Source organism: Babylonia areolata, chromosome 11, assembly GCF_041734735.1.
Source record: "Babylonia areolata isolate BAREFJ2019XMU chromosome 11, ASM4173473v1, whole genome shotgun sequence".
NCBI lineage: Eukaryota > Metazoa > Mollusca > Gastropoda > Neogastropoda > Buccinidae > Babylonia > Babylonia areolata.
Window position 1 is genome coordinate 14,890,388 of NC_134886.1, and position 27,614 is coordinate 14,918,001.

General features: G+C 41.5%; 1 protein-coding gene across 2 annotated transcripts in view; it reads right to left on the bottom strand.

Annotated features, from left to right (window-relative positions):
- Positions 1 to 7,841: 7,841 nt before the first annotated feature.
- The window catches only part of LOC143287562 (forkhead box protein J3-like), a 41,937-nt gene continuing 22,164 nt past the window's right edge, over positions 7,842 to 27,614 (bottom strand). For both annotated transcript variants that reach the window (XM_076595654.1, XM_076595653.1), the window contains 3 exons: positions 21,311 to 21,451; positions 19,358 to 19,431; positions 7,842 to 17,582 (listed from right to left, as the gene is read on the bottom strand). In XM_076595654.1, coding sequence (XP_076451769.1) covers positions 17,478 to 17,582; positions 19,358 to 19,431; positions 21,311 to 21,451 — 320 coding nt within the window. In that variant the 3' untranslated portion in view covers positions 7,842 to 17,477. The remainder of the gene's footprint in view (positions 17,583 to 19,357; positions 19,432 to 21,310; positions 21,452 to 27,614) is intronic.

A 27,614-nucleotide genomic window follows, 5' to 3' on the forward strand; every position in this document is an offset into this window, starting at 1 on the left:
GACAGAAACCAGCAGACAGGTGTGACATGGAACCAATACCTGAATGACAAGAGGGGGTGTGGGAGGCTGGGGGTGGGGGTGGGCCAACAAAACAAAAATAAAAAAGTTCCGAATTCACCCGAGTGTGTGAGTGTGTCTGTACACACCTTTGTGAACTACTTCAACAACACCGCTCTACCCACCAACTACACTTCAACCCCCTCCCACACAAACGCACATACACGCAACACACACAGATGCAAATACACAGTGCTACAAAAGCATGCTGCACCATTATACACCACATTATATTTATCATACATACTTTCATTTATGTTTTGACAAGACTCTCACAAAAATGAAATAAAAAGTATCCATTATTTTGATAAGTACATACCTCTTTCAAGAATAAAGGATGTAACATGAAAAATAACGGAGTATAAAAAATCAATCAATGAATAAATATTTTCATTTAATAAATCAAATGTATACAAAATGTGTGTAAACATAAACGGAAGTACAGGAATGCAATAAAAATCAGGAATGAACACAATAAGCAAAAAACATACTTATTTGAACCAAAGTTTCTGGACGGCTGCAACTGATTGTGATGAAATATACACTGTGAAACACAAAATAAAAGCACAATTAATGAACAAACTAATAAGTTTTGGTATTTTTTTATGTTTAGAGACAGCAAATAATTTTTATACAAATTCCTGGATTTCACACAAGCATTTTTAATAGTGTGTGTGTGTGTCTGTGTGTGTGTTGGGGGCAGGGGTGGGTACAAGTGTACATGAACAAGCATGGTTGTGTGTGTGTTTGTGTATGTGTGTGTGTGTGTTGGGGGCAGGGGTGGGTGGGTACAAGTGTACATGAGCAAGCATGGTTGTGTGTGTGTATATGTGTATGTGTGTGTGTGTGTGTGTGTTGGGGGCAGGGGTGGGTGGGTACAAGTGTACATGAGCAAGCATGGTTGTGTGTGTGTGTGTGTGTGTGTGTGTGTGTGTATGTGGAGTAATCATGTTGTATGTGCATGTGTCAGCGTATATGTACATGCTGGTATGCATTGTGTGTGTGTGTGCGTGTGGAGTAATCATGTTGTATGTGCATGTGTCAGCGTATATGCACATGCTTGTATGCATGTGTATGACTGAGGAGTGTTTATGTGTGGGTGGGTGTGTGTGTGTGCGTGCCTATGTGTGGGGTAGTGTTTGGGTGGGGTGAGTGCACACACATGTATTGCGTTTCAGACCGCAGTCAATTAAATGGTCATTATCAAAAATATGTACAGTGGTTAAACAAATACCAGAATCATCAGCTTTAATCAAACCATCTCTTTTCACATTGCTAAATCCACTACCCAAGTTGGATTCCTGGTGATTAGGAGATTAATGATGAACATAATGAGCAACAACAACAACTGGAATAAAGAAAGCATGAAAGATTGTCACACAGAAAGAAAACACTGTATCAAGGACAGAGAAATCACTGTATCAAGGACAGAGAAATCACTGTATCAAGGACAGAGAGAAATCACTGAAATCCCTGTATCAAGGACAGAGAGAAATCACTGTATCAAGGACAGAGAAATCACTGTATCAGGGACAGAGAAATCACTCAGAGAAATCACTGTATCAAGGACAGAGAGAAATCACTGTATCAAGGACAGAGAAATCACTGTATCAAGGACAGAGAGAAATCACTGTATCAAGGACAGAGAGAAATCACTGAAATCACTGTATCAAGGACAGAGATAAATCACTGTATCAAGGACAGAGAAATCACTGTATCAGGGACAGAGAAATCACACAGAGAAATCACTGTATCAAGGACAGGGAGAAATCACTGTATCAAGGACAGAGAAATCACTGTATCAAGGACAGAGAGAAATCACTGTATCAAGGACAGAGAAATCACTGTATCAGGGACAGAGAAATCACACAGAGAAATCACTGTATCAAGGACAGAGAGAAATCACTGTATCAAGGACAGAGAGAAATCACTGTATCAAGGACAGAGAGAAATCACTGAAATCACTGTATCAAGGACAGAGAGAAATCACTGTATCAAGGACAGAGAAATCACTGTATCAGGGACAGAGAAATCACACAGAGAAATCACTGTATCAAGGACAGAGAGAAATCACTGTATCAAGGACAGAAAGAAATCACTGTATCAAGGACAGAGAGAAATCACTGTATCAAGGACAGAGAGAAATCAAGGACAGAGAGAAATCAAGGACAGAGAGAAATCAAGGACAGAGAGAAAACACTGTATCAAAGACAGAGAGAAATCAAGGACAGAGAGAAAACACTGTATCAAGGACAGAGAGAAATCACTGTATCAAGGACAGAGAGAAATCAAGGACAGAGAGAAAACACTGTATCAAGGACAAGGAGAAAACACTGTATCAAGGACAGAGAGGAGAGAAAACACTGTATCAAGGACAGAGAGAAATGATATCAAGGACAGAGAGAAATCGTATCAAGGACAGAGAGAAATCACTGTATCAAGGACAGAGAGAAATCAAGGACAGAGAGAAATCACTGTATCAAGGACAGAGAGAAAACACTGATCAAGGACAGAGAGAAATCACTGTATCAAGGACAGAGAGAAATCAAGGACAGAGAGAAAACACTGTATCAAGGACAGAGAGGAGAGAAAACACTGTATCAAGGACAGAGAGAAATCACTGTATCAAGGACAGAGAGAAATCGTATCAAGGACAGAGAGAAATCGTATCAAGGACAGAGAGAAATCACTGTATCAAGGACAGAGAGAAATCCAACAAGATGCAAGCAGGTGAATACTTGTCATGAAATATCTCCAGATTACAAAGAAGAAAAGTATTATGCAATATTCTCACACAGGCATTCAAAACACTACAGTCCGTACAATGAATACAATAAATACAATCAATGAACTTTTTTTTTTTTTCTTTTTTTTTTTTTTTTTTACCCACAAAAAGCTACACTCACTCACACTTCCTGCTGTGACAGTGGCTATCCACTGTTATGTGAGGCAAGTGGGTTATTAGCGAGTGAAAGAAAAAGGATGATAACTGTATAACAAAATGATTCTGAAATGACATGCATTCAGCTATTAAGAGACACATGCCTACACACACACAACCACTTGCATGTACAGAAGCGCACACACATGTGCAAATATAAACACACACACACTGACACAAAAACACAGACACATATGTATGAATGCACACACACACACACACACACACACACACACACACACTCACACATGCACACACTCATACACACATTTTGTGAATCAGTGTTGTTTCATCACTACTATTGATGACCTTATGTTACACCTTCAAGTAAAGGTTTTGAATTTCACAAGAAACAAATGAAACAGAAGTTTTCCCTCAAATTGATGTGTGTGTGCATATATATATATATATATATATATATATATATATATATATATATATATATATATATATATATTATATATATCATTATATGTGCATGCATGCATGTATGCAAAAGTGTGTGTGTGTGTGTGTGTGTGTGTGTGTGTGAGGCTGTGCATGCTTGTGTGAGTGCATGTCTGAGTATGTGTGTGGGGGTGATGGTGCATGCATAATTTATGACATGACTGCCCAAAGATCAACCCCTACAAATCAGCTGCTAAAGCAGAATGTCATGTTTCCTGGTTGTCATTTCACAACAGAATGAAGAAAGACATCCCACCTGAGCAGGGAGTCCTGTGACACAGCCTGCTAAAGTCAAAATCAACAACACATGCTGAAAAAACTGATGCTGTGTATTCTGTTTTCTAACACACACATGCACATGCACACAACTCTCACATGTGTTCATACCCTTGCGTTCACACACACACACACTTAAGCTGGGTTTTTTTGTGTGTTTTTTTTATAAGCAAATACGAAAGTTAAAGCCAAAGCGAAACCAAAGAAAAACATTTTTTTAAATAAAAAACACAAACTAGTGGAACGGACAGCTTTCAATTGTCTCCTTTTGATTTTGATTGTTAATTCATTTTAGTTAATTAAATACCAGCATCCAAAAATTAATATATAAAAACTGAAACAGTTCCCCCTTAATCACAGTCATGTAATACCAATCTAGCAACTTCTAAAAGTGTCACAGAAAAATGATCACTTAGAAAAAGCCTGGAATGATGATGTCATCAAATGGCGCCTGAATGTTTTTTTGGTTCTTTTTGCTGCCCCATCATCTGCACTGTTTCAGCAGCATTACTCCCACACCGCTCATTTAGATTCCCCCACACATGGGTTCGTCTGTCACAGTTCCAATGTCGGCAGTCCGCAGGGAACCATCAATGTTAGGTCGCCAGCAGGCCAGACACCAGAGAAGACCCTGCACTGCTGCTGAGTCACTTCGGTGGTGTTCAGTGGTGCCTGTTCTGATTTAACGTACTTAGGACACCACCTACTAAGCCCCCTACTAACCACAATAATCCCAAAAGTTTCTGTCCAAATTCTGATTTCTTGGCAGCCAGAGAGATCCTATACATGCCTGTAATTTTATCACCAACATCATAACTTGAATTTCTCAATTAACAAAGGAAAAAAATGATAGGAAATATATATATATATATATATATATATATACAAATAAATTTTTTATATCTGTGTGGATGACAATAACAACATGATGATGTTGAAATGAGGACAATGACAATAACAAGAACAAAAATGATACAATAATGTGTGACAAATAATGAGATGTAAGGCTGCTATGATAATAACAACAATGCTAATGCTAGTAATGCATCTCTGAGCAATTTATTAAAGTCCACTGTTCTAATTTTGCACAAGGTTTCGCTTTTCTTTTTTTATCTTGCAAAAAACCCCACTGAAACAAAAACATGTATTATTCAAGTACCACATTTAATATCTTTCGCAGTGTGTGCATACAAAACAAATATCTCAAAGACTTTAAAAGGCAAGTGTGCAGGAAATCTATACCACTCTTTCTAATAAAACACACAAGCAGGTATGCTCAAAGGCAGGCATATATGCAGGCATGCACACACACACACTCACACTCACATATACAAACGCACCCACACACACACACACATTCATAACTATCAATGGCAACTGTAAGTCTGCTCTACCCAGGCAGACAGCCTGTTGTGTAAATGACTCTGTAAAGTGCTCAGAGCTTAGTCTCTGACCGAGGATAGGCGCTATGTAAATATAACTGTATATAAGTATCTACAAACATCACATCACAATCAGAAGTGTTGAGCATGAGGTCCTACTTGCACAAAAAGTCCTACTTGCACAATGTTCACATCAACACACCTTCTGTTCAGTCAAGCAAGGAAATGTGCACAACAAAAAAATGTCTTAAGTATCAGAACATCATTTTGATCACTTTTCTCAACTCTAAAAACATGACAGCCCCAAAGAATGGAACAACACATGCATATCTGAAGAAATATTTCAGAAATATTATGATGATCAAATTCCAAAGTTGGTTGAGCAAAAGCAGATGTGAACGATATCAGTTCAAGTTCCATATCAAGATTTTTATCATGATTTATAATATGCCAAAAAATCACTTCACAACATCACAGAAATTACAGTGTAGTTTGATTTTTAAAATTCACAATTAAAGTCTATGTATGTGTATATATAATACACACACACATAATGCATGTCATAGCTGAACTCTAAATTGCCAGGAATTTCACTTGTGGATGGGAGGGGGAGGGTGTTGGGTGTGAGGGGCATGTAGGGGTGGAGAGGGTGTTGGGGGTGAGGGGCACGTAGGGGTGGAGAGGGTGTTGGGTGTGAGGGGCATGTAGGGGTGGAGAGGGTGTTGGGTGTGAGGGGCATGTAGGGGTGGAGAGGGTGTTGGGTGTGAGGGGCATGTAGGGGTGGAGAGGGTGTTGGGTGTGAGGGGCATGTAGGGGTGGAGAGGGTATTGGGTGTGAGGGGCATGTAGGGGTGGAGAGGGTGAGGGGCATGTAGGGGTGGAGAGGGTGTTGGGTGTGAGGGGCATGTAGGGGTGGAGAGGGTGTTGGGTGTGAGGGGCATGTAGGGGTGGAGAGGGTGAGGGGCATGTAGGGGTGGAGAGGGTGTTGGGTGTGAGGGGCATGTAGGGGTGGAGAGGGTGTTGGGTGTGAGGGGCATGTAGGGGTGGAGAGGGTGTTGGGTGTGAGGGGCATGTAGGGGTGGAGAGGGTGAGGGGCATGTAGGGGTGGAGAGGGTGTTGGGTGTGAGGGGCATGTAGGGGTGGAGAGGGTGTTGGGTGTGAGGGGCATGTAGGGGTGGAGAGGGTGTTGGGTGTGAGGGGCATGTAGGGGTGGAGAGGGTGTTGGGTGTGAGGGGCATGTAGGGGTGGAGAGGGTATTGGGTGTGAGGGGCATGTAGGGGTGGAGAGGGTGTTGGGTGTGAGGGGCATGTAGGGGTGGAGAGGGTGTTGGGTGTGAGGGGCATGTAGGGGTGGAGAGGGTGAGGGGCATGTAGGGGTGGAGAGGGTGAGGGGCATGTAGGGGTGGAGAGGGTGTTGGGTGTGAGGGGCATGTAGGGGTGGAGAGGGTGAGGGGCATGTAGGGGTGGAGAGGGTGAGGGGCATGTAGGGGTGGAGAGGGTGTTGGGTGTGAGGGGCATGTAGGGGTGGAGAGGGTGTTGGGTGTGAGGGGCATGTAGGGGTGGAGAGGGTGAGGGGCATGTAGGGGTGGAGAGGGTGAGGGGCATGTAGGGGTGGAGAGGGTGTTGGGTGTGAGGGGCATGTAGGGGTGGAGAGGGTGTTGGGTGTGAGGGGCATGTAGGGGTGGAGAGGGTGAGGGGCATGTAGGGGTGGAGAGGGTGAGGGGCATGTAGGGGTGGAGAGGGTGAGGGGCATGTAGGGGTGGAGAGGGTATTGGGTGTGAGGGGCATGTAGGGGTGGAGAGGGTGTTGGGTGTGAGGGGCATGTAGGGGTGGAGAGGGTGTTGGGTGTGAGGGGCATGTAGGGGTGGAGAGGGTGAGGGGCATGTAGGGGTGGAGAGGGTGAGGGGCATGTAGGGGTGGAGAGGGTGTTGGGTGTGAGGGGCATGTAGGGGTGGAGAGGGTGTTGGGTGTGAGGGGCATGTAGGGGTGGAGAGGGTGTTGGGTGTGAGGGGCACGTAGGGGTGGAGAGGGTGTTGGGTGTGAGGGGCATGTAGGGGTGGAGAGGGTGTTGGGTGTGAGGGGCACGTAGGGGTGGAGAGGGTGTTGGGTGTGAGGGGCATGTAGGGGTGGAGAGGGTGTTGGGTGTGAGGGGCATGTAGGGGTGGAGAGGGTGTTGGGTGTGAGGGGCATGTAGGGGTGGAGAGGGTGTTGGGTGTGAGGGGCATGTAGGGGTGGAGAGGGTGTTGGGTGTGAGGGGCATGTAGGGGTGGAGAGGGTGTTGGGTGTGAGGGGCATGTAGGGGTGGAGAGGGTGTTGGGTGTGAGGGGCATGTAGGGGTGGAGAGGGTGTTGGGTGTGAGGGGCATGTAGGGGTGGAGAGGGTGTTGGGTGTGAGGGGCATGTAGGGGTGGAGAGGGTGTTGGGGGTGAGGGGCATGTAGGGGTGGAGAGGGTGAGGGGCATGTAGGGGTGGAGAGGGTGTTGGGTGTGAGGGGCATGTAGGGGTGGAGAGGGTGTTGGGTGTGAGGGGCATGTAGGGGTGGAGAGGGTGTTGGGGGTGAGGGGCATGTAGGGGTGGAGAGGGTGTTGGGGGTGAGGGGCATGTAGGGGTGGAGAGGGTGTTGGGGGTGAGGGGCATGTAGGGGTGGAGAGGGTGTTGGGTGTGAGGGGCATGTAGGGGTGGAGAGGGTGTTGGGTGTGAGGGGCATGTAGGGGTGGAGAGGGTGTTGGGTGTGAGGGGCATGTAGGGGTGGAGAGGGTGTTGGGTGTGAGGGGCATGTAGGGGTGGAGAGGGTGTTGGGTGTGAGGGGCATGTAGGGGTGGAGAGGGTGTTGGGGGGGCTGGGAGTGGGGTGGTGGGTTAGATGTAAGATGAAGGGTGGAAAGTCCAGCAACAGATTACGAAAGGCAGGGTTTGAGTGTTTGGTTTTTTTCACACACTTCCTTTCCTATAATACTGTTTTTTACCATCACTCCTTTCAGTGTGAGCATAATGTGTATCATACTGATGTATAGGTACAGTGTGTGAGTAATATGTGTACACAATATGTCTGCAGACTATGTGTTTGTATATGTATATATCAATATATGTATGTCCATGTCTGTTTATCTACATGTTTACATGTTTCAGTGCAAAAATTATCTGTTTATATTTTAACATATGTTGATTGCTGTGAAGTTTTCTCCAAATGTCATGGCGATAACAAGCATAATTCATATCATGCCATGTCAACACTGATGTCATAGTGTAAATACATGCAAAATAGTAATGATAACAAATAGAAATGTCATCAAAAGGGGAATGTTGTCACAGGGTCATTTTCAAGGGCAAAGTTCACTCAGAGTTCATGACCAGTGATTCACGATCAAGCTCAGAGTGAACTTGCCTTTGGTGAATTCATTAAAAAAAATCCTGGCAAAATTAAGTTCAACTGTGATAATTATACAGCACAAGAAAATAAAAGAATAGAAGTGCATCAACATCATCTCTCACACTTTTTTTTCCTTCAAACATGGCACTAAAGAAAAAGCAACAAATATATTATGTGGTTTAATTTTTTTCTTCTTTTTTTTTTTCTAAAAGGAGTAAATATAATCAAAAAGTGATGAAGTTTGAAGGAAAACATAGGATATGTGTATCAAAATATTCAATCCATTCCACAATTTTTTTTTTATTTTTTTTTTTTTTTTATCATTTCAACAAAACATAAAACGTTCTTCGATACTTCTTGTCATCATGTATAATGGCCTTTGTACATGGTGCAAGCATTTGCTCGTGACATGCATGCATGCATGCATGTGTTTGTGTGTGAGTGTTTGTTTGTATGTGTGTTGTGTGTGCATGTGTGCACACAGGTATGCATGCACACAAGCGTGTTTAAGCATGTGTACACAGATGTGAGAAACAAAGGCATGACACAGAACACTGAACAGTTGCAAAGAGATCTGATTTTTTTTATAGAAAAATATCAAGCAGACACATACATACACAAACAGTGAATGCACACTCTCTTTCCTTTTTATCTCACACACACACACACACACACACACACACACACACACAGATTCAAGCCACACACATGGAGAAAATAAATAATAATGACAAAATGGCATAAACTGCCTTAATACACAATACAATGCATAGCTTGCATACACCCATACCTTTTCTCCAAACCATTCAGATAATACACATCGCTCAGTGAATAAAGTCCAAGGATAAATAGCGTTCCTCAAAAATGTTGAAGTCTCTGATAATTCTTATTTAGCAGGTAAACAAGTTTCACACATGTACATGAACACAGTCAGATCAACACATTCTGCTTCACACCCACTCCAGTCGCACAGTCTTCCCATGTTTCATGACACTGACAATATAGATCAAACATTTTCAAAAAGGTCTCATGGAAATATACAAGTTATGCCAAAAAATTTAGACAGAAGCATGTGCCTTAAAAAGACCACAATCAAGTTCCAATTTAAACATTTCAGAAGCCGGGCCTTTCTGAGGATAATCATCAGTAACCTTTAAAATTCGTGCTTTCTGAGGATCATAATTATATCAAACAACATTCTACACTGATCTTTCAACTGCAAAATGTTCACACATTTTTCAGGTACAATTAGACAACACATGAATAAATTAAAATATTAGAAACAAATAAAAAATATTACAGCTGTGCTTTACAACATGCAGAATTGCACATGAACAGACAAAAATTGTTTCATCTTTATGAAAACAAATATCCAACAAAATTCTATAACCACATGAATAAATCTTTCCTCTTATTCTGTTAACTAATCAAGAGTTCAAACAGCAAAAGGAACACCATATTTTGGAAGAAAAGAAACCTGATCAAGAACCAGTCACCATACACCCAGTCAGCAGTTTCAGAGTCTAAACTTGTTGTTCTCCTCCACCTTCATGAAGCAAATAACCAGCAACATGAACGATAAACTGATGGACGGACATCTGTATGGCCTGACAGATTGGTAGAACAGAAGTCTGTTGATAAAACATTGACAAATACACTGTTGTACTTCCTTCCCTGTTTGTCACAGACCACAAATAAACATGTAAAAAACACAACCAGTACTGATTTACCCTCTGCTTTGACAACGGTGAAGCGCCATTCCCTGAACTACCTTACAAGCTGTTCAGTCCAAGTTGTACTGTACTGTACTGTATTGAACTGTACTGTGTTGTGTTGTAGTGTAGTGTAGTGTAGTGTACTGTATTGCTCTTTCTGTCACACCAGATTTCTGTGTGCTCATCATTATAGTAAAAGCCTCATCACCACCCCACTTTTTTTTTCCTGCCTGCAAGCGTCTTTATTTTCCTATCAAAGTAGATTTTTCTTCAGAATTTTTATATAAGGAACCCTTTTGTTGCTGTGGGTTATTCTATGTTTGGTAAGTGTGAAATATGTTCAGCTGAACTGTTACTGATGATGTTTCAAGAGTAAATATATTCTTCAATGCAAGGGGGGAAAACAGCTTGCTATCACAATGTTTAGCCAAATCTGCTTTAAACAACATGCTAAAAACTTTTTTCTTTTTTTAAAAATAAGACTCCTGCCAAAAATACACACACACAAACAAAAAAAAAACCATCCCAAAACAATGTTCCTGACAACATTGTTGTTTTTCTTCCACTGTTTGTGGGGGCGCGTAACGTGTAGTACTGTCCGCATTATCACATGCACAAAGAACAATAAATCACAGCGAATACCTGGCCTTTAAGATGTTAGCACTGCAGGAGTGAAGGCACAAACCATGACCACATGTGCCCCTGATGTAGTCCTCTGATGAACACACCCTTACATCTGCCTGGGATTTTATCTGTATGAAACTGAGCTGTTTGTTTCTTTAACTCATACCACCCAATGTCCAAGCAATGTTTGGACAAGATATGAATCCCAGCCATCAAACTGGTTATCCTACCTTGCAAGAAAGTGTGAATAAGGGAAGGGACACAATTCTGGATGGACTTCTGACAAAGTTAGAACGGTTTGAGATTTTTTTTTTTTCCTTCCTTTTTTGTCTTTTTTTATGATCATAATTATAAAGTCCTGTTTCACAGCTAAGCAAGTATTTACCCTACTGTTCTGAGATGTATACAGTGCTTACAATCCTGGCAATAACATCTAAAATAACCATTGAAAAGATAAACAGGTGAGGCAATCAGTTATGTCAATGATCAATGCAAACTGTCATTTTTTTCAGTTTTTGATTCATCAAAAAAATTTCTGCAAAAAGTTCCCATGTTTGGAAGGCTGAACAAACTGTGATCATTGCAATACCGAAAGGGTTAAAGAAAATAAACCCAAACATGAAAAGAATCAATAATAATAATCATCATCATCACAACAATAATAATAATAATAAAGAAAAAGATTTACTGGATGAATCTTCAAATTCACTGAGCAGAAACCAACCAATAACCATCTGGGTGAAATCTACGGTGCACTGACAACAGAATAATATCTATACAGTTCCCAAGAGTTATTATATATACATATTATATAGATACTAAGATAGATAGATAGGTATCACTTCTGTTCAGAACAAGAGAAAAACTCTCCATTCATCTCACAAACCTTATCAGCCTCTTTCAATCCTGTTGCACATTGTTGCCAGACAACAAACAAAATCATCAAAAGCAAATTCACAGTTTCTGTGATACACATCAAGGAGATAATAACACCTAATTGCACAGTATTCAAACACGGGAAACTGGCGCTTCAATCAAACAAGCAGAAAACAGCCTGCCGCAGCGGACTGATGCACTGAATGCACGACCTCAACAAACGGGGGACTGGTGTGTTTTTTTCTCTCACATACACAGTTCACATGATCAGGAATACTATCGAATCTTTCCACAATCTACTGAGCACAACTAATAAGCAGAACTGTGTCTACTGTATACCCAAAGCTATCAACAGTGTCTACAAATAAGTCAAAATTAACAGCTGCTATGATTCCATTTTGTAAATTTTTTGGGGGAAATCATCATACACAGTGCAGTTCCTATCCACTCGGAAACAATTACAGGAGCTGTTAAGAAAACAGTTCCTATCATTACTAACAGCATTACAATACTAAAAATGGTAACAACTGCTGGAACAGCTATTACAACTAAAAGAACTGACACACTTGCTAAACTGTATATGTTACTAACAACTCATTCAGCCAGAAACATAACACTGGCTAAACAGTACAAATCTACAACAAACTACAACAAACGCATAACCTTGTCAGTTTTTTACATCAGCCATAGATGTACATGATTAATAATGTTCACCATCTTGTTTGAACATCCCCTTTAGGCGTTCAGTCCTAACTCCTCATTCAAAGAAAACATGGTTTCTGTATCCTGCTGAGGCCTCGTCATTACCTTTCCTTCTTTTGCAGTGCAAATGAAATCAAATCACATTGATTACAGACCAGCCAACTTGCCGCTACGGGGAACTTCTGGGATGAACACCTGTCAGTGCTTATGACAGTTCAAACAGAAGCCAAAGTAACGTTAAAAGGTCAATTAAGATTTGTTAAAAAGACCAGTTCAACCATACGGTGTTCAGTCCATGTATAATTTAAACCCATGTGCAGTGCAGTATCAAAGGCCTCCTCATTACTTCCTTTCAGATGATGTGCAATGTCTCGTCACTTCCTTTCAAATGATGTGCAATGTCTCGTCACTTACCTCCTTTCAGATGATGTGCAATGTCTCATCACTTACCTCCTTTCAGATGATGTGCAATGTCTCGTCACTTACTTCCTTTCAGATGATGTGCAATGTCTCATCATTACCTCCTTTCAGATGATGTGCAATGTCTCATCATTACCTCCTTTCAGATGATGTGCAATGTCTCATCACTTACTTCCTTTCAGATGATGTGCAATGTCTCGTCACTTACTTCCTTTCAGATGATGTGCAATGTCTCGTCACTTACTTCCTTTCAGATGATGTGCAATGTCTCGTCACTTACTTCCTTTCAGATGATGTGCAATGTCTCATCACTTACTTCCTTTCAGATGATGTGCAATGTCTCATCATTACCTCCTTTCAGATGATGTGCAATGTCTCATCACTTACCTCCTTTCAGATGATGTGCAATGTCTCATCACTTACTTCCTTTCAGATGATGTGCAATGTCTCATCACTTACCTCCTTTCAGATGATGTGCAATGTCTCGTCACTTACTTCCTTTCAGATGATGTGCAATGTCTCGTCACTTACTTCCTTTCAGATGATGTGCAATGTCTCATCATTACCTCCTTTCAGATGATGTGCAATGTCTCATCACTTACCTCCTTTCAGATGATGTGCAATGTCTCATCACTTACTTCCTTTCAGATGATGTGCAATGTCTCGTCACTTACTTCCTTTCAGATGATGTGCAATGTCTCGTCACTTACTTCCTTTCAGATGATGTGCAATGTCTCGTCACTTACCTCCTTTCACATGATGTGCAATGTCTCGTCACTTACTTCCTTTCAGATGATGTGCAATGTCTCGTCACTTACCTCCTTTCAGATGATGTGCAATGTCTCATCACTTACCTCCTTTCAGATGATGTGCAATGTCTCGTCACTTACCTCCTTTCAGATGATGTGCAATGTCTCGTCACTTACTTCCTTTCAAACATGGTGCAATATCTTACGCTTCATCATTACTTCCTTTCATGTGATTCGCAAGATCTCATCAGAACCTCCTTTCATATGATGTGCAAAGTCTTGTTATTCACTCCCTTTCCATCATAGTACAATGTCTTAGGTAATTACTTCCTTTCATATTTTGTGCAATACCTTTGGTCTCATTGTTACCTGCTTTCATAAAAATGCAGTGCAACATATGAAATCTTTACAGCACTAATTTTCACTGTTTCAATGGATGATTGAGTGGATGTACATTACAATCTCTTTTCTTTCTTCTTTGTTTAACTCACTCGCTGCCATTGTCCGCATATGCGGACATCGTCGGAGAAAGCGTTGGATGCCAATGTCCGCATATGCGGACTTGGATTTTAAAAAGTCGTGCTGTCGGAGTGACGCGGCGGATGCGAAAATCAAAAGCAGATGTGATATCTTACGTCACCTCTGGTCAGCTTTTCATTCACACACGCTGCGTGTGTGTCGCGATAAGCTCAACCGCAGTTGATAACAAAGCGTGCCCCCTGTCAGCTTTGTAAGTTGTTTGACAAGATGGCATCACGGCGAAGTGTTCGACACGGTCGGAGAGGTGAAATGTTACTCAGCGTCGAAGATGCTTTGGAAATGATCCAAACTGAAGGCTCTGATGTCGAAGGAGATAATGTTGATTCTTCGGACAGTGAATTTGAACCAGATCCTGATGAACTAGAAATAGATTCGGCCGCTGAAGAGAGTGTTTACAATGGAGAGGAAAGTGAGGAACATGTGCCAGCAGATGAGACAGACACAGACGACAAAACCACTGAGGAAACGGACGATTTTGCAAGTGTTTTCACCAGTGATTTTCCTTTTTCCCTCTTGCACATTCCTTCACTGGCATACCAGGTTTGTCAGCTGACTGGCCAGTCAACACCCAGCCAGTTGAGTTTTTTTCTTTGTTCTTTGATTTTCATTATGTAGAGACAATTTTTTTTTTGTATGTGTGAATTTCAACTTTCTTCACCACCTGTTCATACTTCATTGCATGCACTAGGTCTTCAGTTCCTCAAATAGTGTTAGAATGTGATGTGGAACATGTTGGTGTACCTTTCTGATGGGTGCAAAAATGCTAAAAAATACACAAAATATGGATACCGTGATCAACATCAAGATGGTGAGTAAATAATTTGATTTTTTGCACACATATGGAACAACATTCCTTGCATACATATACTAAATATCAATTGTCTGGGTGTTTATTTGTTTTTTTTTTACAATTTTTTCCCCATCCTATACAAACCCTGGGTTTTCAGGGATTGGCAAGGGCAAAAACTCTCGGCATGGAGTGAGTTAAAACAACAACAACATGTCTCCCCAACTGCATGAAAGTGTATCAGAATATATTTCAACAAGCCCTTTTGACAAGACTGTTCCAAGGAGTTTCATGTGTTCGCCAGTACATGTGCACTGTACCCTGATGACCATGAACTCTGCTAGTCATTTCACCAGTGCACATGCACTGTACCCCCAACAACTATGAAATTTTCATTACAAGGTGCTACTGACTCCCTCTGCTCTTTCAAGCTCTCATGACTGTGGCTTACTGGAACACTTCTCCTTTCTTTTGGTGGGCAGGGGGTGGGGAAAGTATAAGAACATTTTTCTCATTTGAATTGTAAATGGCTGAAACCCTAGGCCCTTTAAAGTGAAGCCAACCATAATGACATCTTAATTATGCTAACCATCATGAAATATAAATCAACCTGAAAAACACGAAATGAGAAGTAAGCTGACAAATGAAGCATGCAAAATGAAAAAAAAAAATCCTACAGCAGACAAGAGGCTACAGTAAGGGACGCAAAAACTGCCAGATTTAAGTGAGAAAATCTCCACTGCCGCTAAGTTTCCTTGAAAGAAATCTATGTCCAGAGCAAGACCAAGAGAGGGAACTGGAGAGAGATGAAAAACCTGTGAGCAGTTATTTGGATCAGTGTTTGGCTTTACTTCTCCAAGCCTGAAATATTTCAACTGCTGTCGTCATCATGAAACTTCATAATTGACCTGTAAATTCAAAGTGCCACTGAAAAAAACAAAACCAAAAAAGAAACAACACGCAGCAGACCAACAGTCTGTTTCAGGCGTCATAGAGTGCGAAGTGATCCATACATGCTACACTACATCTGCTCTAAAATTTCAACAAAAGAAAGGACTGACCTACACTTGAACCCAACGTGCTGAAAACAGACATGACATGCTCCAAAAGGGAAACTGTATCACAAAGACATGATACATTTTCCAACTTCAGCAATCCACAGTAAGCAGAATTTGATCTGATTGTCATTTTGCTCATTGCCAAACAGGATAGATCTGTATGTTCAGAAGAAGCACTCTAAACATCTAAACATGCATTCTTTGTCTTGATATGCACTGACCATATCAACGTACAAAAAGTCGAGCTTACTGAAATATAAAATTGACATTAAACTTATTACAGGAACTAAAATTTATCTGGGTCATTTATAATTGATCACACCTGCTGTCTGGCATGCCAGGGTTGCATTTTCATCATTGGAGTTGGTCAGTCAGTGGGAGTCAAATTCAAAAGATGTGTGTGTGTGTGTGTGTGTGTGCACGCATCTACATCTATATGTATTTATATCTGTGATGCTCAATATACATGCATGTATACATGATACCAGAGTGCTCACTTGCACAATACCCATCTCTCTCAACCCAAGCAGCCAGCTTTGATATTACCCCTTTCAACATTCTTGTGCCACTTGAACAAAATGAATACAATACCACTGAACCTTCACACCTTTCCTCACCAGTGTCCGTCCCAAAGGTCCACAACACACGCAGACACACACAGCATTTCCAAACAAACACATGTTTCTAGCACTTGATAATGCTAACCATTCACTTTCATAATATCTTTCTCATTAAATAAATTTGCTTGGCAAGGGCAATATGTTGAAAAAGTGATGAAATGAAAGTATGATGCTTTCGGCTGGTTAAACATGTGATCTTATGACTGATGGTACAATACAGGGATGGTGTTTTTACTGGCAAGGTTTCAACAATATTATGTGCTCTAAGTCGAGTGATTTCTGCAAGAAAAATCAGCTAACATCTATTTCTCAAGCACTCTTCTCCCAGATTTAGCTTGAAATGTTTGACATGATTTCACGCTCATAAGTCCTAAAACATCAATTACGGTAACACCACAAAAATATCATGTTGAAGTTTGATACCACATGTGTAACCATGTTAAAAACAACAAGTACACTAATTGTTCATTGCCTTAGACGCCAGGTCTTAGCTCAACACACATCCACTCACTCACAAAGACACTATGACACACTCATTCAGATCTTCAAGACATCAGCTGTCACTCATAAAATAAATTATGCATTTTCTACTTGCAGTGAAATGTTCCGACCCTCTGTGTCTAAAACAAGTGTGGGACATCCTTAAACAAAAAACAACAACTGCACCAAGCGTATCTGTACATCAGTGCTGGATTTCCACAATACCAACACAGGAATGTCTGACACCGCCGTCAATCAACACCGCCATCAATCAACACCCGCGTCCAAAGCTGAGCGTGTGGATCTCCACCATCACGTACACACATCACACCATTCCTCTGTATCCACATTGTCCAGCCCCGGTGTAGAGACCCCCCACACACGGAGCATTTGCTGCCTGCAGTAAAGACTTCCCCCTCTCCTCCACCCTGTCGCCATCACAGCAACTTGTCCCAGTTGAAGTCGTCAACAATGTCGTCGCCTGAGTGGAGGAAGTTGGGCTGACTGGCCACGCCCTGCGAGGAAAAGCCATCACCTGGAGCCTGCAGACAACACAGCACACAGGTCAGCTGGCTGGAAGAGGTGATGAGGTGTACACACATCTAGTCACTATCTACAGGCCAAGAGATGCGTAAGAAATAAGGGGTAGACAATTGCGACAATTAGACATTCAAGGTAATTTTGATGTTCAAGCACACTGATGATTTTTTTTTCAGATTTAGTGAAGGTAACATTGCAGTTATACAGTTCTGTTCTTATCTTTATGCACAATGCCACAAAATATACAATCATTCTACTCAATTATATACAGGGATATGAATACTGTTTCTTGTTTGTCACATGCATCATTGTTGATACTAAGTGTCATTTCACTTGAATGTTTCTTGTACATGGAGATACCTGTGTTAAATGAAGTCAAATCCATGCTGGCTGATAACTATATTGTTGGACAACAATTGCACCTTTCTGTCCCTTGTACAAAGCATGACAGATAGGTTTTCACATGTACCAACCACAACTGTGAATTCAAAGAAAGAAGAAAAAGAAAAGGAATAAAGGACTGGGATGGACAGATGGCATATTATAGGGACAGACAGACAGGGCATATAGAAGGGACAGGCGGACAGAACAGACAGGACAGACAGAACAGATAGACAGAAGAAACAGACAGACGGAACAGACACAGACAGATGGAACAGACAGACGGAACAGACTCGACAGACAGATGGAACAGACAGACAGATGGAACAGAGAGACAGACAGACAGATGGAACAGACAGACGGATGGAACAGACTCGACAGACAGATGGAACAGAGAGACAGACAGATGGAACAGAGAGACAGACAGACAGACGGAACAGACTGGAGAGACAGATGGACGGAACAGACTGGACGGACAGACAGATGGAACAGACAGACAGATGGAACAGACAGACAGACAGATGGAACAGACAGACAGATGGAACAGACAGACAGACAGATGGAACAGACAGACAGACAGACAGACAGACAGATGGAACAGACAGACAGACAGATGGAACAGAGAGACAGACAGACAGATGGAACAGACAGACAGATGGATGGGACAGACAGACAGATGGAACAGACAGACAGACAGACGGGACAGACAGACAGGACAGAGCAAAGGAAAGAAATTGTGAAAGACAAACAGCAAGAAAAAGGATAAAAGACAAAACAAAGCCATTGGAGGAAACTCCATACAATCCCCCCCCCCCCCATCCCCCCCAAAAGAAAGTGAAGAAATTCAACCACCTTTGTCTTGTTAACTGATGCACTGCTCTTTATGTGACCATGCTTATCTATGCATATACTAGAGACAGCGATCAACCATTCATAAATCAGCGTGAACAGGTATGGTATGGTTTACACACCACCCTGTGTCAAGCTGCTGACTGTATTGACTGTATTGTACCACACTGCATTGTACTGTATTGTATTTCAATACTTTTTTTGTCATAACAGATTTCTCTGCGTGAAATTAAGTTAATGAGCATGTCTGCACATTAATGAACACAAGAAAATATGATGCTTTGTGTCTGTCAAAGATCATGAATGTTAAACTGAAATGAAAAAAAAAAAAAGAAGAAGAAAAAAAAGAGAGAACGTTAGATAAACAGAAGAAAAGAGAAAGACAAGACAAAGAGAGAAAGAAAGATAACCAGAAGAAATGAGAATGACAGACAAGATAGAGGCAAAGAAAGATAACCGGAGGAAAGAAAAGTGAGAGACAAGACAGGGGTGGGAACAGAAAGAGAGGAGAAGAAGAGAATAGAAGAAATGTTGAGTGTTGCACTACCTGTGATGTAAGAAGTGTGGTTTCCGATGACAAGTTCATTTGACTGTTGGATGACTCCGGTGTGTTGAAACGATCTGCACACACATACACACACACACATCCAACATGAGCACCGACTGCAGTGGATTGCATTGGAGTGGATTAGACTGGATTGTAATTGGATTGTGATTCAACTGAATCAGATTGCATTGCAGTGCATTGGATTGGATTGAAATGGACTAATTACAATTTCTGGTCACAACAGATTTCTCTATGTGAAATGTGGGCTGCTCTCCCTAGGGACAGCATGTCACCACTGTCTAGCCCCACCCTTTTTTCTGGATTCGTGGATTTTTCTATAGGATTTTGCCAGGGATAACCCTTTTGTTGCCCTGGGTTCTTTCATGTGCATAAAGTGCATGTTGCACATTCAGACCTGTGCACCCCTCAACTGCCCTCTTCAGCCTGTCATAACAGTCTTTAGTATTTTTAACTGGTTTTCAGTATTTTATCACATTCAATCAATATTGGTCATTGCTTGCTTGCTCTCTCCCCCCCCCCCCCCACAACCCCCCCACCACCCACCCTCCTCCCTCCCACTCTCTTATAATAGAAAAATGCTTACCTTGCAATATCTGGTGACCATTTTCGTGTTGGGAACATAACATTTTCTCTTCTTCTTTTTTCTTTTTTTTTTTTTTTTTTTGGAGGGGGGGTGTGGGGTGGGGTGGGGTGGGGTTATAGATTGTTGAGAAACTGGAAATCAGATTTCCGAATTTCTCTTTTATCCCAGGACAAGTATGGAAAAAAAATGGGGGTTACACAGGTCTGCACATGGGAGCTCAGTATATCATCTCACCTGAAAGACTAGCGCCCAGCCTACCACTCAAGGTGCTGTGGGCAAGGGAGTACAAATCCTGGTGTGTATAAGGGACACATACACTGTGAGCATTGATTCACTGCCATGTGACAATGACCAGGCTCTTTGTGTAAAAATTATACCTTCCTTTGACACTGACTCTTACTATTATAATCAATCTATCCACACATCACTCAGGTCAGTTATCTAAGGTCAAGGGTTTGAACCCTGTTCACAGCACCTGGTGGGTACGGGGTGGAGATTTTTCCAATCTCACACCACCACAACATATGTACAGACTTGCTACTGCCTGAACCCCCCTCATGCGTACACTCATTCAGAACATCAAATACACACCTCAGAGATCACATAATCCATGTTGAGCATGCACACCCTGAACATGTAGTATGGCTGCCTAAACGTTTGGATAAAATGGCCATACATGTAAAAGCTTACACATGAGTGAACGTGGGAGCTGCAACTCACAAATAGGGATAAGAAGCTGTCTAGAAACTGAAAAACATAGCAATAGAGGAAAAAAAGTGAATGGTAAACAACAAACATACAGTTAATTTGGAAACAAACTTTCCAGAATACCATAAAGAAATCTGAGTTGGTGAGGGAAAGTAAGGGGGACAAGACAATATCACAGTAATATGTGTGTGTGTGTGTGTGTGTGTGTGTGTGTGTGAGGGCTTATGTGTGTGCATGTGTGCATGCGTGCGCGCATGTGTGTGTGTGTGTGTGTGTGTGTGTGTGCGTGTGTGAGTGTGTTAGGGCATGTGTGTGCATGTGTGTGTGTGTGTGTGTGCATGTGTGAGTGTGTGTGCACGAATGCATGCATGCATGCATGCGTGTGTGTTTTAGGGCCAGTGTGTGTGTGTGTGTGTGTGTGTTAGGGCTTTATGTATGTGTGTATGTGTGCGCACGTACGTGCAAGTGTGTGCATGTGTGCGTGTGTGCATGGAAGTGTGAAGCAGATAACCAGTGTAAAAGCAGAGTCCCTGTAACATCTGTCATATATTCTAAAGTGATTTCTTATCAATAAATAAATGACTTAAACGATGACAAAAAACATCCAAAGCAGCAGTCCACCAGACAAAGTCCCCACTGACCTGAAGCGTTGGGGTTCTGACTGCTGAGCAGACCGGTCTGGTTGAAGAAGTTGTTGAGGGAGGACGCCAGGTCCACCAGCTGCTCCTGGTTCAGTGATGACCAGTTGTTCTGGTCCGCCTGCTTCACTGTCTCCATCAGGCCTGAAACAGCACACATCCTGCACTGTCAGTATACACATCAAGTCACTGTCAGCACACACCCTGCAATGTCAGTATATACATCAAGTCACTGTCAGCACACACCCTGCAATGTCAGTATATACATCAAGTCACTGTCACTGTCAGCACACATCAAGTCACTGTCAGTATACACATCATGTCACTGTCAGCACATACCCTGCACTGTCAGTATACACATCAAGTCACTGTCAGTATACACATCAAGTCACTGTCAGCACATACCCTGCACTGTCAGTATACACATCAAGTCACTGTCAGTATACACATCAAGTCACTGTCAGCACACACCCTGCACTGTCAGTATACACATCAAGTCACTGTCACTGTCAGCACACATCATGTCACTGTCAGCACACACCCTGCATTGTCAGTATACACATCAAGTCACTGTCACTGTCAGCACACATCATGTCACTGTCAGTATACACATCAAGTCACTGTCAGCACACATCCTGCACTGTCAGTATACACATCAAGTCACTGTCAGCACACATCCTGCACTGTCAGTATACACATCAAGACACTGTCAGCACACACCCTGCACTGACAGTATACACATCAAGTCATTGTCACTGTCAGCACACATCAAGTCACTGTCAGCACACATCAAGTCACTGTCAGCACACACCCTGCAATGTCAGCACACATCAAGTCACTGTCACTGTCAGCACACACCCTGCACTGTCAGTATACACATCAAATCACTATCAGCACACATCCTGCACTGTCAGTATACACATCAAGTCGCTGTCAGCACACACCCTGCACTGTCAGTATACACATCAAGTCACTGTCAGCACACATCCTGCACTGTCAGTATACACATCAAGTCACTGTCACTGTCAGCACACATCAAGTCATTATCAGCACACATCAAGTCACTGTCAGCACACACCCTGCAATGTCAGCACACATCAAGTCACTGTCACTGTCAGCACACACCCTGCACTGTCAGTATACACATCAAGTCACTGTCACTGTCAGCACACATCAAGTCATTGTCAGCACACATCAAGTCACTGTCAGCACACACCCTGCACTGTCAGTATACACATCAAGTCACTGTCACTGTCAGCACACATCAAGTCATTGTCAGCACACATCAAGTCACTGTCAGCACACACCCTGCACTGTCAGTATACACATCAAGTCACTGTCAGTATACAGTATACACATCACGTCACTGTCAGTATACAGTATACACACGAGGTCACTGTCAGTATACACATCAAGTCACTGTCACTGTCAGTATACACATCAAGTCACTGTCAGCACACACCCTGCACTGTCAGTATACACATCAAGTCACTGTCACTGTCAGCACACATCATGTCACTGTCAGTATAAACATCACGTCACTGTCAGCACACACCCTGCACTGTCAGTATACATCAAGTCACTGTCACTGTCAGCACACACATCAAGTCACTGTCAGCACACATCAAGTCATTGTCAGCACACACCCTGCACTGTCAGCACACATCAAGTCACTGTCAGCACACATCAAGTCATTGTCAGCACACACCCTGCACTGTCAGCACACATCAAGTCATTGTCAGCACACATCAAGTCATTGTCAGCACACACCCTGCACTGTCAGCACACATCAAGTCACTGTCAGCACACACCCTGCACTGTCAGCACACACATCAGGTCACTGACACTGTCAGCACACACATCATGTCACTGTCACCGTCAACACACACATCAAGTCACTGTCAGCACACACATTCTAAGACACTGTCAGCAAACACGCACGCACACACACACACACACACACACACTGTCAGCCCAATTGTCAGCACAAATGTAAATAGACTGAAACAATGGAGGGATTGAAATGTAAACAGACTGAAACTGGGAAGAGCTTGAAATGTAAACAGACTTGTCAAACTTTCTGTTTGTGTTTTAACTTTTATCTGCACACACACACACACACATGCGCGCGCGCACATGCATATCTCTCTCTCTCTCTCTCTCTCTCTCTCCATTGATACTGATAATGATTTCACATCCACATAACACCAAACCACTCTGACTCTCCTACACATGCATCATCTCCCCTTGAATCAGCATACACACAAACACAATCAAGATACCTGTACTTAAACTTAATGTCCAAGAGCTTCACACAAAGAATGAACTGAAAAACTATCATTAAAAACAACATCAGAATATGTACAACAAGAGGGCCACAACACAGGATAAAAATCTGATAAAAATAGACAGACTCAGTGCTTGATTTATTAATCCTCCTGGGGAAGATGTATATATATATATATATATATATATATATATATAAATGTAAGTTAGATAAATGTATATATATATATATATATATATATATATATATATATATAATATAAATGTAAGTTAGATAAATGCCTTTTAAATATTCACGTGTTTTAACATTATATTGTTTCAAGATACAAAATTGAAGAATATATAATGCTAAGAGCGCAAGTGAAATGCACAGCTTCAAATTAAAATGGTTGCCATACATACCTTTAATTAGAAATAGCATATCAAAACAATATTTCTCACCATGTATGGAAATAAAATAGAACTAAGGTAGATGTTGGAAAAAGTGTGCAAGTTGATATATATGTGTGTGTATGTATATGTATACATGTGTATATATATATATATGTATGTATGTGTGTGTATGTGTATATATATGTGTATGTATGTGTGTGTATCTATATATGTGTATATGTATGTGTATCTCTCTCTCTCACAGAAAGATTCTGCCACCTGTGGCCTTTGTGTGGTGGTGATGACAACGATAGAGGGATCTCTCACTCTCTCTCTCTAAATATTAAAACTCTCAGCTCCTATAATAGCAGAATCCCTCACATACATATATAATTTAAGTATTACAAAAAATAAGATTCCCAAAACGCTCAAAACTGCTAAAGTTATTCCTATATATAAGAATGGTGATCGATCTGAACCATCAAACTACAGACCAATTTCTATTTTGCCAATATTATCAAAACCCCTGGAAAATCATATAAATCATATAAATAAACATATTCTTAAGCATTTTAATAATTTTGACTTGTTCCATCCAAACCAGTCTGGATTTAGAGCTAATCACTCATGTCATTCTGCACTAACAAATTTAGTAGATCAATGGCTCACTAACATTAATAATAACGAAATTACTGGAGCCCTTGTTGTCGACTTTATGAAGGCTTTTGATGTGATTGATCATTCTCTCCTCCTGAAAAAACTAAAGATTTATGGTTTGTCTTTGAATACATTAGAACTTATCTCATCTTTTCTCTCTGAAAGAAAACAACTTGTGTCCACAAATGGTTCAAAATCAATGTTATTACCAATTAACTATGGTGTACCTCAAGGTTCTGTTTTGGGACCTATCTTATTTTCTGCATATATTAATGACCTACCCTTATCTATCAAGACACCATGTGAAATGTTTGCTGATGACACCACCATTCATACTAGTCACACTAACCTATGTATCGTGTCTCTTTCTCTTCAGGAAAGTATTGACCAATTGATTGAATGGTCCGAACTAAACCACATGTGTCTCCATCCTAAAAAAACAAAATTCCTAATAATCACAACAAGACAAAAACGTCAAAATATATCCATAAACTGTTCGCCTATTTTCATCAAAGGTGACAAGATTGAAGAAGTTGACCACCATAAAATCCTTGGCATCACTATCGATAATAATTTGTCATGGTCACATCATATTTCTCTGTTATGCAAACAGGTATCAAAAAATATCTATCAACTGTCTAGAATCAAACACTTTTTGGATCTTCACTGCCGAAAACTATTTGTCAGTACTTATATAGAATCACACATTAACTATGCTTCGACAGTGTGGGATTCGGCGAGTGACAGTATTATAAAACCTCTATTGAGTCTGCATAGAAGAGCTGTAAAATTGATTCTTTTAAAATCTTCATCATTGACTGTATCTGATTATAAAGCTCTCGATATCCTCCCACTGAAAACAAAACTTCTATTTAACAAAGGTCTATTTATGTTCAAAATAATGTCTGGATTTGCTCCCCCCTCGCTGAAGAATAAATTTGTAATCAACACTCATCGTCATCTTCATAAAGTTATGGTACCACTTCCAAGGATCGATCTTTTTAAATCTAGTCTGTCTTATTCAGGGGGCTGTTTATGGAATGAATTATTATCCTGCCTCAATGTAAACACTGTAAAAAGCATCCCTAACTTTAAAAACATATATCATGCACATTTATTGAAAAACATGTGATTATGTGACACATATCAATTATAAACAAAAAATCATGTATAGATTGTCAATATATATACGCCTCTCTCCTCCCCTGTCAGTCTCTATGTCTCTCCACTGTCACTGTCACTATATCTGTCTGTTGTCAGCCTCCCCTGCCTTCTTTACTCTTCCTCTTGTCCATTCTTCCTTCTGCTCTCCACCACGCCCCTACCCTATTGTCCTCGTTGTTATTCATCTATCGCGATATTGTGTTGTACATACGTTCTATGTTATGTTTGCACATGCTTATGCAATTTTGACGTTGATGTTGTGAATTGACTCTCGCTTTTTTTTTTGCTTTTTTTTTTTTTTCTTTTTTTTTTTACTTTGTTGCTTTTTTCCAATTATTATTCATGCCCAGAAGGCTGGATGTAAAAAAAAGTACTTTGTGCTTACTCCTTTACCCTCATAAAATAAAATTTCGTTCGTTTCGTTCTCTCTCTCTCTCCCTCAGTGTCTGCCTTCTCTCTGCCTGTCCGTCTGTCTCTCCCTGTCCCTCTTTCTCCCTCTCTATCTCTCTCTCCCCCTAGTCTCTTTGTCTTTCCCTCACTCTCCATCTCCTCTCTCTCTCTCTCTCATTGCCATCTCTCTGTCCGTCTGTCTGTCTGTCTCTCCCCCTCTCTCTTTCTTCCCCCCCCCCTCCTCTCTCACAATCTCTTCTCCATCACTAACCCCCTCCTTCTCTGTCTCTCTTTCCTTCTCCCTCTCCTTCTATTGTCTGTCTATTTTTCTTGACCCCTCTCTTGTCTTCTCTGACTATATCCACCAGCCTCTCTTCCAATTCCCCAAGCAACACTTCACACTGTACTATTCGTGTTGCATGCTCTGGGTGCAATTTTTTTATGAGCTTCGTTAACCCGTTTTATTTTAATTCTTCTTTTGCACTTATTGAATGTTGGTGTGTGTGTTGCATTTTGACATAGCAGTAAACGCCCTTGACGAAGACCAGTGGTCGAAACTGGTCAGGCATCAAACAACCTGTTTTGTTGTCTTCCTTTTTATCTATTGTTGTATTGAAATATGAAAAGGGAACGTGCATCCTTCTGGATCCAAAACTATCTAAATGCTCTACTCCTACTAGTCTACCTGGTGTGGTTACCCCTATACCCAAATAATCACTTCACTGTATCTCGAGGACCACTGCAATCCTTCCAGTCCAAGAGATCCTGCATCATGGCAGACGCATCCCTTGACGCAAGCTTCCTTGCTCTGTCAAGGTCCAGGGAAAGGTATGTCAGATTCAACTCACACGTTAGCTTTTTAACGAGGTGCCACCAACACGGTGTCTATCCCAAAGGCATGAAGCTCTCCTTCCCTATGGCCGCCCTGCCCAAGTCAGAGTACCTGTCCCACTCTGTCACCACTGCCATAGAGTGGGCCCAAAAGGAAATCCTATCTCTGCGACAACTATCTAGCCAAGGCAGAGGAAGAAAAGGCGACTATCCAGTCACTAATGTACAACATTCAACAATCAGTGAATGACTATCTACTTTCTGACAGTCTGATTCTTCACATTAGAAAACACACAGCAGAAAAGAAAAGGCTGAGTCACATTAAGAATGGGAAACTACAGCGACTGTTGCTTCAACGCAGCACCACTGACACTCAACCAAGACCATGTATACCTATCTCAAGGAAAAAGAATCAACGCTTCAAAAGCCGCTCTCCATCCCGGCCTCTACTCAGAACAGATCACAAGACAGTCATCAATTTGTCTTCACACAATCTCACAGACGCCCAGCTTAGTCTCCTCTCCCTCGGTCCTAAATTTTATCCAACCCCTCTGACTCTCAACCACAACCAACTATCGGAGGACATCTCAGAAGGCTGGAGAGGACT